Source organism: Fukomys damarensis, unplaced genomic scaffold, assembly GCF_012274545.1.
Source record: "Fukomys damarensis isolate Sample0158 unplaced genomic scaffold, DMR_v1.0_HiC HiC_scaffold_24, whole genome shotgun sequence".
NCBI lineage: Eukaryota > Metazoa > Chordata > Mammalia > Rodentia > Bathyergidae > Fukomys > Fukomys damarensis.
In genome coordinates, this window is record NW_022900936.1 from 64679604 (window position 1) to 64694993 (window position 15390).

At 32.9% G+C, this 15390-nt stretch overlaps 1 protein-coding gene across 6 annotated transcripts in view; it reads left to right on the top strand.

The window, feature by feature from the left end:
- The window catches only part of Stxbp5l (syntaxin binding protein 5 like), a 391696-nt gene that overhangs the window by 69915 nt on the left and 306391 nt on the right, over nt 1–15390 (top strand). For all 6 annotated transcript variants that reach the window (XR_781365.3, XM_033768099.1, XM_010630004.2 and 3 more), the window contains exon 3: nt 11538–11619. Coding sequence is in view for 5 of the 6 variants with exons in the window: in XM_033768099.1 (XP_033623990.1) it covers nt 11538–11619 (82 nt within the window). In the remaining variant the exon portion in view is untranslated. The remainder of the gene's footprint in view (nt 1–11537; nt 11620–15390) is intronic.

Sequence of the window (15390 nt, forward strand, 5' to 3'; positions counted from 1 at the left end):
ATAAGAGAGATTTAAATATGAGCTATAAATATGTACTAATAAAATTATTTGACTTAATTCATAAAAGAAATTTCATCATCTTTATCCAATCCCCAACTAATGGGCAAATGGGCTATTTCCAAGTTTTAGCTATGACAAACTGTGACAAACTGTGCCACTATAGAGAAGATGTGGTTTTTCTGTAAAATGGAATATTACTCAGCCATAAAGAATGAGTAGTAAGTCATTCATAGGAAAATGCATGCATATTGAGGCCATACTCTTAAGTGAAATAAATCACACGTGTAAATCCCAAATAGTTTCTCTGGTGTGAAAAACTGTAATTGTACATAAGATTCTAATGGTATAATTGACAATGTGAAATAGGAAGAAAAGGGCTAAAGGTATAGGGGAAGTGGGAGAAGTAGGGGAATGGAAACAAGGGAAGAGAAAATGAAAAAATGGAAATAAGGTATTTGTAAATAGGGAAAGGAGAAGGGGGTGAAGGGAGGGCAGGGGCAAGGGGAAAAAAATGAGAACTAAGACCTGTTGTGTAAAGGTACAAGATCCCAATAATGAATGTACCTGTACTGTACACCTAAAATGTATCAATAAATTCAAGGAGAAAAAAATAGAAGAAATTTCATCTTAAAACACATTTTATGGAATCTCTGACCACATATATTTTTAGATTTATGTATTATTTGCTTTGTATTTTTATATTGCATGTGGGTTTTAAAAATATAACAAATATATCTAAAAAAATCATAGTTACAGACAAACATGATGTAATAATTTCCTTAAAAACTCTTAAAATGTTAAATTTGGAGGCAGCTTCAGACTAGTTCATTGCTGGTAATTACTTGCGGATCTCTTTTAAGAAAAAGCCTCTGTATATTCTTTTTTTTTTTTTTTTTTTTTTTTTTTTTTTTTTTTTTTTTTTTTTTTGCATCTTTTTTCTTTCATTCTTTTTTTCTGGTAGCAGGGATCAAACTCACAACCTTGCACTTGCCAGGCAGGCATGGAGCTTCTGAGCTAAATCCCCAGCCCATCCTCTGAATATTCTTAATGCTGTGTGGTTTTATATTAGAGTTTAGATTAAGCCCCCAAATAAAACAATAGAAATGTATATAAAACTATTAGTTCTTACATGATTTAATTATATTAAGATACATAAATTTAGCTTTAACTTACTTTTACATAGGTAAGTTATTTTTCTCACTGTTGAGACAAAAATGCTGGACACCCAAAGTTAAGGGAGAAAAGGTTTATTCTGACCCATATTTTGTTGTTTCAGTCTGTAGTTGGTTTCTTCCAAGGTACAGTGGTATGGCAGAGGGACATCACAGAGCAGAAACAGTTCATGGTGAAGCAGGGAGGAGACAGCAAAGCAGCAAACAGCAGCAGTAAACATCCCATCCCTTTCTCCCTTTATATTCCGTCCATAATACTATAAGCCTATTGATTGGTACCACTCACACCCAGAACAATGCTTATTCCCATCAGTGGACAAATTTTGTACCACATACCCTTAATCCTGGTATTACATCCCTAGATCCAGCTGGCTCTGAAAATGTCCACCTATCCGTAGTGTGGCTTTGGGGGACATCTAGATACAAGCCATAAGAATAAGCTATTTTTGTCCATTTTACTGTTGTTAAGATAACATCCTTCTCCTACATATTCTTTTCTTGACCCAAATAAAATATAATAATAACCTGAGGTCAAGATGAAGAGAAAGAAAACTGAGATGAAAGTCCTTACTAAAGTATCAATAAATTTGTCAAAAAATTTTTTCTCATGGTCTCACTGGAATAAATGAGGATGTTAGAAACCACAAATTCTTTTCAATTTCCATAGTTCTTCAGGAGATGGCGCACTACTCCCTAAATGACTCCTTGTGTCTGTGTAATTACCTCTTACCTTGAACAGCTCAGATAAGAACTTCCTTGCTTTTACAGTGCTTGGAACAAACCAACTAATGCCAGGTGCCTGGCATTGCTACCTTGGTAGCTACATAGCTTTTAAATCTGGAGGAGAGAAAGCCAAAGAAACAGTTAAGAATGCATGGGCCAAATTATAAGGTCAGCAGGATTGCTATAAATATAGCCAACAAAAAGGATAAGGATAAGGTCCAGGGGACTTTAGAATCCAACATAGAAGTCATTTTGTACAGTTTAGCAGTTGTGAGTTGTTTACAAGGTTGATCTGTTAGATTCCAGTTGAAGTCTAGCATATTTGTCATTGGTTCCATTTGTATGATCACTTGTAGTTTGACAGCATCTAGGCAATAATAAATAAAACTTTTAAGAAATTAGAGTATGCATAATTTAAGCATGAGCACACTAGAATGAAAGGGCAAGTTGGGGAGTAAGTCACACTTAGAAATTGAAATAGTGATTGAACCTGCTTGTCTTAGATTCTTTCATTAATAGAGGTTATCTGTATGTCTCATATTTTGTTATAAGTCTCTCTAGTTTTAGCTCTAAGATATCTGAAGAATAAATTTGGCTTAGAAATACAGAACTTCGCTCCCTCATAGCAGTTAGGGGTAATTCTTCAGAGGGGGGAATATTGCAGATAGCTAATTTAATTAGATATCTTGTAGGCAGTTAGACTGGGCCACTCTCAAGGAGCCAACATGGAAGTTAAGACACATTAATTGAAGGCCGGAATTGTAAAAGGAGAGAAACTACTATACCTTTGTGCTTCCCCTGGAGAAAAACAGCAGTGATTGATATTCTAAATAGGTATCATTTGGGGGGGGCACAGTTTTAACCCAGCCTTCCAGGAAATATCCCTGACCCCCACCTTTAATGAAAATCCCTATATGCTTGCTACATGACTTGCTCCCCCATTTGACCACCATTTAATCAATATTACCTAGGTGACTGTACTTGTGATCTTATCAGTTGGTGATGGTTTTGCCCCACCTCATGCTCACCTTGTAATTTTCCATTGGGTCTTACAGTTTTGTCCCACCTTGTATCCACCTCACTGCATGTCTTTGCTATATAAAACATCTTTGAAAATTGGAGTGAACAGGCAATCCACTTTCTGGTCCACCTTCTGTCTCTTAGACAAAAACTATGTTTCCTTCAATAAAATTTTCCTAGTCTTAAAAAAATAAAAGCATGGGGATTGGTGGGAACACTCAGGTACCTAGCAAGATTCAGCCCTAGATCTACATTCACAGGATTAGAGCAGAAGCCAGGGGATCTGACTCACTACAGTGCTGACAGAGACAGCTCTTTTTGTCCAGTGAGTGTCTCTAAGGTGTATTTCTGTAATCTTTCACAATCAGGCAATATTGAAGCTGAAGAAAATGGGCCATCTCACTAGCCAGGTGGGGCATACTCATCAGAGTTCAGGGATTACTCAGAAGTCCAGATATTTAAAAACAATCAGTGGCCAAGATTAATGTCTTTGGAAGAAGACTGATTAGAATAAAGAAGGAGCATGAAGATGCCAAATTTTACTAATAATGAAGATAGCAGGGCTGGACTAACAGATTTTTTTCTGATCAGAGATGCTCATTGCTTCTTGCCTGAGTTTGGCTTGTTAGAAGTGTGGATAGGTCTGGACATACACATGGTCTTTGCTGTGGGGCAGAAGGCAGAGGCTGGAAACTGGTGGATCAGATGTATGAGAGTTTTTTTTTTTTTTTTTTTTTTTTTTTTTTTTTTTTTTTTTTTTTTTGTACCAGGGATTGAACTTGGGACCTTGTACTTGTGAGGCAGGTGGTGGAACCACTGAGAAAAATCCCCAGCCCCCCTTTCTTCTTGAAGCCAGTTATTTTTACTGATTGCGGATAGCTTTTAAACTTATCCTGTATTTTAATATCTATTTAGTCTGTGTGTTACAGAGTTAATATTAGCTGCTATTGAAGCAAAAGTTTCTATGGAGAATCAAATATAACTGTGGCTCAGGTAAATGATATATGTATAATTCATATTCTGAAGCAACCAAAACTTCATAAACTATTTTTCATTTTATATATTTGAGTCTGCATTGTTAGGAACCTACAAGTTTGTGATGACTTATCTTCCTTATAAGTTATTCTAATTTTTAAATAAGGTTGTAGGTTTTCTTTATTCTTTATTGTCATTTTGCCTTAGTAATTTTTTCTGATGCTAGTGTAGCTGTGGTGCTTTCTTTTGATTTATGTTTCTTTGGTGTTACTTATTTGGCTTATTTTTAGCCTGTCTAAATCCTCATGTGTTAAGCATGTGTAGTGTAACTAGCATGTAGCTAATTTTATAAGATCGTTAACTGGCATTTATCAATGATAGATTATTTCATTACATTGACCATTATTACTGATACATATAAATTATTTATCATTTTATTTTGGGGCTAATAGACTACTTATGTTTTTTCTCCTAACTTCAGTTGAACTGAGTTTCAGATTCATTTTTCCTTCTACAGATTTGGAAGTCATACATTTTATTTCTTTGAAATATTATCCTTAGCATTTTAATACACATATTGAGACCAAAAATTTTGTATCTATATATTTGAAAATTACAAAGTGAGTAGAAATTTCTAATTTCAGTAACTCTTCTATCATTTTAATTTTTTTAATAGTACATGTTTACAATTCATGCAGTTTACAGACATATTAAGGGGTGGTTACATGCACATATTATAGCTTCTTTTTATAAACCCTTTGTCTGTTCTTTCTATGATATGGTGAGAGATAAGGCTCTAGTTTCATTCTTCTGCAAACATATAACCAGTTTTTCCAGTAACACTTGTTGAATAGTATATTTTTGCTACCACATATGATTTTAAACCTTTTGTCAAAAATCAAATAGTTGTATGTCTGTGGAGATTTCTGTAAATGTGTTCTGTTCCTTTGGTCTACGTGTCTGTTTTTCCATTACCATGCCATTTTTATCACTATTGCTTTTTAGTATAGCTTGAAAACAGTTTTACAATGCAGCCTTCTTTGGTCTTATTGCCCAAAATTACTTTTGCTATTCTGAGTCTCTTCTGGCTCCATATGAATTTTAGAATTTTTTACTCTAGATCTATAAAGTAGGCTGTTGGTATTTTGATTGAGATTGCATTGAATCTGTATAACAGTTTTGAGAAAAATGCATAGTGATTTCTGTGGTGATTGTGTTAATTTATGTTACCATCAATAGTTTGCAGTTTTTTTTTGCCTCAACAGCAATCTTTTAATGTGATATATATACAATTGGACTAGTGAATTTAGTCATTATGTGTCATTGCTTGCGTATCTTTCATTGTCAACTGAAACTTCTGATTGGAGGCAACTTTATATGTTATTTCATGATGCTAAATCACTATATGTTTGTCTAATACCAAGAAAAAACCCATACTTGGAATAAGTAACAGTCCTAATAAATAAAATCTGAGCTCTTTCCTAGTGTGGAATGGGTTTCCTATGATTTTATGTAATTAAATTTCTACTAAGTTTATGATTGGTCTTATTGAGAGAGGATGCAATATTGATGGCTTAGCTTTGGTTTCTGCTTCAGAAAGCTTGGACATTCAGCGAAGATAAGCTTTAGGTCAGCTGTAATGACAGGGACCTCACAATATTGGGTTAGTGCATATCCTCCTTTTTTGTCACCCGGTTGTTCTATTTCCCATTATGAAAGCAGAGGAGTTGCTGAGGACAGAGAATGATATACCACCAAATAATCATTCCACCTCTGTATTTTCAGTGTCTCTTCACTGGTAAATGCACTACAGCAAGTATTGGCCTGAAAAATAAAAATCCATATATCTTATATGCGCTTTCATAAGTTCACCCACATGCTTTTCCCCCAAGATCTCTTTATCTTTCATTTCCCACCTCATCTTTTTATAGAGTCCTGATCAACCAGTCAGGCCATTTGTTACTTTTGAAGCAGTTTGTATTTATCTGTCTTCAGCCTACTTGTTAAATTTAGTCACTTTTTTTGTTGCTGGATCAAAATCCTTGGCAGGGTTTTAAATGAAGAAAAGATTTCAGAAGTTTCAGTCCATAGTTGGCCAGCTACAGACAGAAGTGGAAGGGACTAGGTTGAAAGTTGTTCACATCATGGTGGCTAGGAAGCAGAGAGATACACCTTTTCAGGTCATACCCTAGAGACCTACCTCCCAGTAGCAAGTCAGTTATATTGACCCCCTACTCTTTCTAAAGGCCTCATATATGAGTGCATAAGGGCTTTGAGGGACATTCTCTTTCTAACACAATATATTGCCAAGTACTCTATACTTGTCATTCTAATTTTAGCATTCATGTACTAAAAATTTAATAGTTCAAACATAAATTGTAGATATTTATGTAAAGTTCTGCACTTTGAATTTGTTAACATTATGTGAATTAAAGCTTACCATTGAAATATATAAAGCAGATTGTGAAAACAATTAACAAGGTGATTAACAGTTTAGTGCTTTAAGACATGCTTAGAAAATCTTGAAATATTTTCTCATTAAAAAGAGTATTTTTTCTGGCCTGCCTTGCAAGTGCAAGGACCCGAGTTCAATCCCTGGTACTTAAAAAAAAAAAAAGTATTTTTTTATGCCATTTCTGTGTTTTTAAAAATTGATTCTATACAAGTCTTTTACTGAATGCTAAAATAGCACTAGGAAGTTTAATTTTGGATATTACATAAAAATGAGCATCTATAAAAATGACACTTTCTATTTAGGTAGCAAATAAAGGCTAGTGGTGTGGACAAAGGCAAAATAGCAATTGTTTGCTCTTAAATTTTTACTAGGTGACACTGCTATACAGCATCTCTTATATTTTCCCCATTGCCCCTTTATAAGGAAATATTCACACTTGACAACATCCTTGAGTAGTCAGGCTCTTCCTTGTAGCTATGCATTACTCAAGTGGGAGACTATCTTAGTTACTTTTCTCACTGCTGAGATAAAATACTTGACACCCAAAGTTAAAGGAAGAAAGGTTTGCTGTAGATCACAGCTTATAGAGGTTTCAGTCCATAGTCAGCTGGCTCCAAGGAAGGGTGGCATGGCAGGGGTGCATCACAGAGGAGAAACAGATCATGACAGGCAGAAGGCAGCAAACAGTGAGACAGAAGCCTCTCTTTTTTTATTCCTTCCAGCCTACCTGCTTTTTGGGTAGTGCCTCCCACACCCAGGGTGGGCTTTCCCATTATCAACACTGAAAACTATACTTAGCCAATCATTGGACTAATTTAGTAATCACATACGTTTAACCCTATCATTGTACAATTTAATCCCAGTCATCTCTGTAAAGCTCCACCCATAAGTGCTTGAGGCTTTGTGTGTGGGAAAATCTTGTTAAAAGCCCTAACAGACTAAATTTCATAACTCCAGAAAAGTAATTTGTAGGCCTAATGTTGAAAATATTCAATATTTCCTACCTTTTGTGGACAGTTCACACCTTTGTCAGCTAATAGGGATATTGTGTTGTTACTCAGTAGTAGAGTGGATTTACTTTATGGGGGATAAAGTGATTATATGGTTACCTGCCTCACCCAAACTTCAGTTCTGATATTAAAACTGATTACATCACATACATTACTCAGGGCATGAAAATATTTATTTCTTACAAAATTGAGTGGATAAGGCAAATCTTTCAAGTAGGTGCAAGATGGCTTCAGAGAAAGGAAAGATAATAAGCTTTACTGTGGTTGCAGGTGGGACTAGAGTGGGAGTTCCTCTGCCAAAGCAAGAACTTGCATGATTTGAATTTACTGATGGGACCAAACAACAAATAAGCCAGATTTTTTTTATTATTATTTTGTTCTGATTTGGACACACAGGAAACAGGAAGGTAGAGTGAGGTTTAAAAGCTCTTAATGGTCAGACTTTAAAAATTGGATTCAGAGTTCTCATTGCATTAGCTTTTTTCTCTCTACCTAAAAATCATTAATCTGTGGAGATGAAAGCAATTATTCAGAATACAAATTTCCTCCTTGGGGAAAGCTTACTTATCTGTACATTGTGATTTAATGAACAGTTTTTCAGCTGTTAACTTTGTCAAAAGGAGGGCTATTAGGATTTTATTTTAAGTTTAATGAATCTAGATAAATTCAGGGAAGATTGCCTTATTAGTGTCAAATCTTTTATGAATATGGCACATAACTATTTAGGTTCTTTTAAATGTATCTTTACAGTATTTTATTGCTTTTAGTAAAAACATCTTTAAAACTATTCAAAAGTAATTTTCTGTTATTATAAATGCAATTTACAAATGTGCAATTATTTTCTAGTAGAAGAAAATATATTTTAAAGTTTCTATCTTGTATTTTGCAACCTTATGTAATTCACTTATTTTAGTGCATTTTTAAGATTACAATTTTCTGTATTATGTTTACTGAAGAGAAAACTTTAATACTTTCCAGCTTTCATGTCATCCTTTTTTTTTAATTCACCTAATTGCACTTGTAATATATATAGTATGTTGTTAAATAGAAGTGATGTTAAGTAGAAAGTATTGTGCATTTTATTGAGAATTGTGTGTAGAATTTTCTTAGACACATTAAATCAGATTAAGAAAGTTTAGTACTTTTCCTAGTTTACTGGGCAATTTTATTAACAAGTATTTGAATTTTATCTAATGCTTTGGCTGTATCTATCAAAATAGTTATTTCAACTAATAGGAAAGTTTTGAAGATTAAACTATCTTTACATTCCTGAGATGAATCCCACTTGGCCATAATGTACAATTCTTTTTATATAACATATTCAGCATACCAAAATATTGATTAGTGTATTAGTTGGAAGTTTTTCTGTATTTGTGATGCCTTTGTTTTAGTACCAAGAAAGTACTATCTTCATAGAACAAGTCTGAAAGTATTCATTCTGCTCAATTTTGTAGAATTGGTATTATTTTTTCTATAAATGCTTTATAAACTTCGCAAGTAATTTTTTTCTAGGCCTGGAGTTTTCTTTGAAGAAAAACTTAAATGAATATATAAGCTCAGATTTATTTTTTTTTTTTTTTTGGTACTGGGGATTGAACTCAGGTCTTTGCGCTTGCAAGGCAGGCCACTGAACCACTGAGCTAAATCCCTGGCCCACATTTACCTTTTTGTGCTGCATTAGCTATAGCCTGTACTTTTGATATATTTTCATTATTCTATTAAGAGTATATTCTAAGTACTCTTATCCTTTATTTTTTTTTTACTAGTACTTACTTAATAGTTGTAATTTAATGTATAAACATTAGGAGAATTTTCTATCAATTTCTAACATTGACATCTCTGACATTCAGAGAACACGCTTTTTAGTAACACAGTACTTATTTATATGTTTTGAGTCAAATGGAACCTCTAGTCCCAACTCTTTGAGGCATCTCCATATTGATTTCCAAGGTGGTTGCACCATTCTGCACTCCCACCAACAATGGAGAAGGGTTCCTGTCTCTCAACAACCCTGCCAACATTTATTATTGGTTGATTTCTTGATAGCAGCCATTCTTTGTGGGGTGAGGTGGAATCTCAGTTTTTGCTTTTTCATCTGCATCTCCCGAATGACCAGTAATGTGGAACATTTTTTCATATATTTACTTGCTGTTTTTACTTCTTTGTCTGAGAAATGTCTGTTCATTTCAGATGCCTATTTTTGAATCGGGTCTTTATATTTGGGGGAGGGCTGATTTTTTTGTTATTATTTTTAAAGGAATCTTTTTTATATTGGTTTATCATCAGAAATGATCTTATTTCCTTCTTGGCTTGTTTTTTCTTGAGTTGTTTATAGTTTTGTCAAACCTATTATTCTCTGATCAATACTTAGCCGAAGAACCTTCCACAAATCTCTGGAGTTCTTGTTTGTATTACTTTTTCTTGTTTATTGCTCTGCCTTGTGAGCTCTAGTTGTCCTTGCCCTCCACAGTCTTAATTCTGTTGCCTCAACTCAGAGAACTTTGTAGATTCCTGAGTTCCCATCTCCATGCTTTGGCCTGGAAACTCTCTAGGCAGCAAGCTGGGGCAATAATATTCATATTCACTACATATTTTTAAAACAATCTCCTTAAGTGATTACCATTATTGTTCACCTGATATGCAATGTTTAAAAACTATAGTTCTATAAATTTTATCTATATTGAAAACCCCTTGGATTATAAGTAACTTGTTCTGTGAGTGTTCTGCAAGATAAGCAAACATTTCTAATCAATTTTAACTTGATAAATGAACCGTGTCTTGCAATATAAGCAGAATGTCACATGATCACAACTGAGCAACTGGTTCTCTCTCATAATCCTCTTTCCCCCTTCCTATCTTTCCTCCCCCATTGTTTCTCTCTCTCTCCGTCTTTGTCTTTCTGCCTGCCCTCCACCCCGTGTGTGATAGTCTCCCAATAGCAGGAGGTTATGGAGCAGATCTCTTCTGCAGAGGAGGAAGTGAAGAAGGCAGAGGAATCTCTCATTTCAAATAAGATTAGGGAAATGTAGAAAATAGTGCAAAATTTTGTAGAAAAGCACCACCTAAATGAGGCTGTAGCAGTGTACACAATTAATCAGTTTAATGACAATAAAATATCACATATCTGTAAAATCCTCAAAAGGAGGCAAAAACAAGTGTCATTGGGTAGGTTCTTTTTAAAAATTGCTCAAAAAGAATATGATTCCATTAAACTAATAGCAGTGATTCCCAGAGTGGTAATGAAAGTTGTCCTACACAATAAGCCTCCTCTTTTTTGGCTCCCTCACATCACCCAGAAATTTTTCAAAGGTAAGTGTAGGTTAATTTGTTTCTTTTTCTTTATGCTTTCTTATTCTTAATTTGAATTATGCTCATGAACCTAGGCTTTACTCTACTTTTTAGGTGAAAGTGTAAAACTGGTGCTGGTTTCTTCGTTATGGCTGGCAGGGGAAACTGTTATGCATTTTATATCTCGGAAACAAATGATAACACAGAAACACAGTGATACATATAACTTGGTACAAGATATATTAATAAATATATTATTTTTATATAATGTGTTTTCTCATTCTCCTTGTTTTCTTCATATTCCCTACTTTTTCTCTTTTATATTGATTTCTTATTATAAATAATGACTCCTAATACAGCACTAGTTATTTCCTAGTATTTCCATTTTCAAGAGTATTTATGGTGTTCTTTTTGCATGCAGAAATTTTATATTTTTATATAGTCAATTATTTCTTTATGCCTTATGGATTTTAAATTATGATTAGGATGTTTCTATATATCAGATTGTCGTCATAGTTACATAAATATTTTGCTAGTTGTATTATTTCACTTGTTACATTAAAATATTTGGCTCATCTTGAACTTATTTTAGGGAAAGAAATGTTTAGTCATTTTAATCTGAAATGAAATCAGATGTATATAAAATCATAATTTGTTTTACTTTATGGGAAGGAAACTGCTACCTTTCAATTTTTTACTTGTCATTCTTTTTATAAAGCTCTAGCATATGAAACATCTGTGCTGTATAATTTGTGTAAACAAAAATTTTTCAATACTTTATTTAAAAAATAAGATAAAAAGCAAGAGCTTTGTTTTTTAATATGTTAGTTTTTACTCTACTCTTTGGTTTCTATGCTAATTAAAATTTAGAATCCTTAACTTTTATTATGTTAGACTTGGGAGACCTGGTGTTGATTGTTACTGCCAACATGAAAGTGGTGCAGCTGTCTTGCAGCTCCAATTCTTGGTTAATGAGGTAAGGATTTTCTTTGATGATTTAAAATTCATAATACACTATTTTCTTTTAAAATATGCACACACACATACATGCCTACCATATAACAGGTTGAATATCCCTTATTTAAAATGTTTAGGATCATAAATGTTTTAGATTTTGTTTTTGTGTTTCTTTGTATTTGGACTTTGGAACATTTGCATAAACATATGAGTTATATTGGGGATGAGATCCAAGTTACATGAAATTTATTTATATTCATGTGTACCTTCTACACACAGTCTGAAGGTAATTTTACAAAATGTTTTCAATGTGCTTGCATTTTGACTGCAACCCATCACATGAAGTCAAGTTTGGAATTGTGTTCTTGTTTTATCATTTTGACACTCAACAAATTTCAGATTTTGAAGCATTTGGTATTTTAGATTTTTGGGTTGGGAATGTTCAATCCATAAATTACACATTCTTTTTAAATTATGGCTGTAAATATTTGAAAGTATATGTATGCAATATTATTCATTGTCACATTTTTCATAAAAGACTATCAATTTGCTAAATTTTAAAGGCAAAATTTTGTATATAAGAAAAGATCCTGTTGTTGCAACTGTATAGCACAATATAGATTAATTATTTGTTTTTTTTAAGACCTAAAGGCCTTTAATTTCTTTACTGGCCATTAAACTTTCTTTCTGTCTACTCTTTTCTTACCAATTTAAATTTTGTAATACAGCCCTAACCATGTGTGTTGCTTTTATCTGTTATATTCTTTTTCAAAATTTTATTAGTACATGTGTGTAGTGAATAATGTTTACATTCCTTGTGGGGAGTTGGTACATGTACATAAAACATACTAATTCCTTTTTTTTTCATAGCTTTCCCCTTCCACCCATCTTTTCATCCCCTTTATTTTTATTTTGCATGTTTAGATTCCTTGTGTGGAGTTGGTATATATAAATAACACATCTTAATTCCTTTTTTATCCCCAATCCCTCCTTTCTTTCCACCCTCCTCCATTCTGAATGTTTTCCTCTTTGAGAAAGATCTATCTTTCTACTTCCTATTTCCTTTTATTTTGCTCTATATTTTTACTTTTGGTTTCTCATATAAGAGAAATCATGCAATATTTAAACTTGTCTGATTTATTTCACTTAACATTATGGTCTCAACTTGGCAACCATTTTCCTATGAATGACTTAAACTCATTTTTCTTTACAGCAGAGTTGTATTCCATTGTGTGTAAATACTACATTTTCTTTATCCTTTTATCTGTTGATAGGCATATAGGCCATTATCAAGACTTAGCTATTATAAATTGTGCTGGTATGACATAGGTATGCATGTATCTTTAACTCTTTCTAGGAGATACCTAGAAGGAGAGTAGCTGGGTCAACTAGAATTTCTTGCTTCAGTTTTTTGAGGAATCACCCTCCACACTGTCTTCCATAATGGTTGTACTGTTTTACATTTCCACCAAATATGTAGAAGTTTTTTTTTTTTTTTCTTAGCAGCGTTATCAACATTTGTTGTTTGATTTCTAGATAATGGCCATTCTCCCTGGGGTTAGATGGAATTCTTAGTGTTATTTTACTTTGCATTTCTCTTGTTTAGCATTTCTTCATTTTATCAGCTATTTGTGCTTCTTTTGAGTATTGTCTGTTCATTTCATTTTCTCTTTTTTGATGAGGTCTTTTATTTTGGGAGTCTAATTGTGTTGAGTTCTTTGTTCTACATACTAGTCCTCTGAGGAATAGCTGGCAAAACTTTTTCCCATTTTGTAGGTTGTCTTTTCACTCTGTTGTTTCTTTTGCTTTACAGAAGCTTTTACATTTAATATGATCCCATTTGTTGATTCTTGGTACTATTTCCTGTACAACTGGGGTTCTGTTCAGAAAGTCCTCTCCTATGGCTATGATTTCAAGAGTTTTAGTCATGTTGTCATGTATGTTTTATTGAATTTATAGGTTATATTCTGTTCTACCATTTACGAAATATTCTACCAAGTGTTCTACATCTCAGAGAAATGAGATTAGTATTTTTTTAATCTCAAAAAATTAATTTTAATTCATCAAGTAATTTCATGGAATTCTAGTAACTTTGTAGTTTATGCATAGGAAACATATATACAGTTTTCAAATAAAACATGCAAGCAAGTAGAATAATTGTCATGACATGTATAGGTTATCTCATTGCATGGTATAAAATTATGAGTTCATGTTTAAATACACATCATTCGGTGTATCTTTGGACATGTATATTTATGTATATGTAAACAACATTTAATTTTTAATGTAGACACCTGTGTTTTACTTAAATAAACTATTCCTCTCTGAAACTAAAATCACAGGTACATTTAGAGAAACATTATTGGGTTCAGGAATGTTTTGAGATTAGGAAATGTTTCAGAAAGAAATTTAAATTCCTATCTGCTCTCCTTTAACTCCTCCTAAAGAAGAAATAAGTGCTGCGAGTTCCAGTATAGTTCTTTCTAGCATGTTAATGAGATAATCATTGTTGTATCTTTGATTGATGTTGTGAACTCTGAAAGGTTATTTGTAACACAGGATTTTAGAAAATAGGTAAAGAATTTTAAGAATTCGGGATCACCGTCAATCTACTAGATAACTATTAGAGAACGGTCATTACTGTATTGGAACTTTAGTCTCTGTCATACTTTCTATAATGATTCTGTTAAAAGTTCTGATATTTCAAGATGATCTTAACATGCTGAAATACTATCTATATCTATTTAATGTAGTTGCCTGTCCATATGCTTGTAGCCATGATAAGAAGTAAAATAAACTGTATCTATTATTTGAAGTAAAATTCATTTGTATTTGGTGATGTTGGATTACATTTGTATTATTTTTACAGTTATACTGAATCTAGTTGAAATCTAGAAAAAATATTTTCTTTCTTTGACAGATATTTTTGTTTGAATTAGGTGAACCTTCCTGGGCTATCAGAAGCAGATTAAATTAAAGCAAATGCATATATACATATATATATATATATACATTTAAATAATAATAATAATAATATTTAAATTACATTTAAAAAGTAAACAAACTGTGCTGCTATAAACATTGGTGCACATATATCTCTGTGGTATGATTCTTTTAAATCTTTTGGAAAGATAGCCAGCAGAGGGATGGCTGGGTCAAATGGAACCTCTAGATCTAGCTCTTTGAGGTATCTCCATATTGATTTCCATAGTGGTTGCACCATTCATTCATAGGAAAATGGATACATATTGAGGATATACTCTTAAGTGAAATAAATAAGTCACACATGTGTAAATACCAAATAGTTTCTCTGGTGTGAAAAACTATAATACTACTCAAGATCCTAATGGGATAATTAAGAGTGTGAAATAGGAAGAAAAGGGCTAAAGGTGTAGGGAAAGTGGGAAGAGTAGGAGAAAGGAAATAAGGGAAAAGAAAACATATGAAAAAATGTAAAAATGGAAATAAAGAGTTTGTAAATGGGGAGGGGAGGAGGAGGGTGAAGGGAGGGCAGGGACAAGGAAAAAATGAGAACCAAGAACTGTCATGTGAAGGTACAGGATCCCATTAATGAATGTAACTGTATTGTAGACCTAGATTGTACCAATAAACTCAATAAAAATAAAAAATAAGTAAAAAAATACTAAAATAAAATTATTAAAATATTAAATAAATATTTAAATAATAAATTTAAATTTTATGTGTGTGTATGTATGTGTATGTATTTGGTATTACAGATTGAACTTGAACTTGTGCTTGTGAGACAGGCAGCAGCACAACTGAGCTAAAT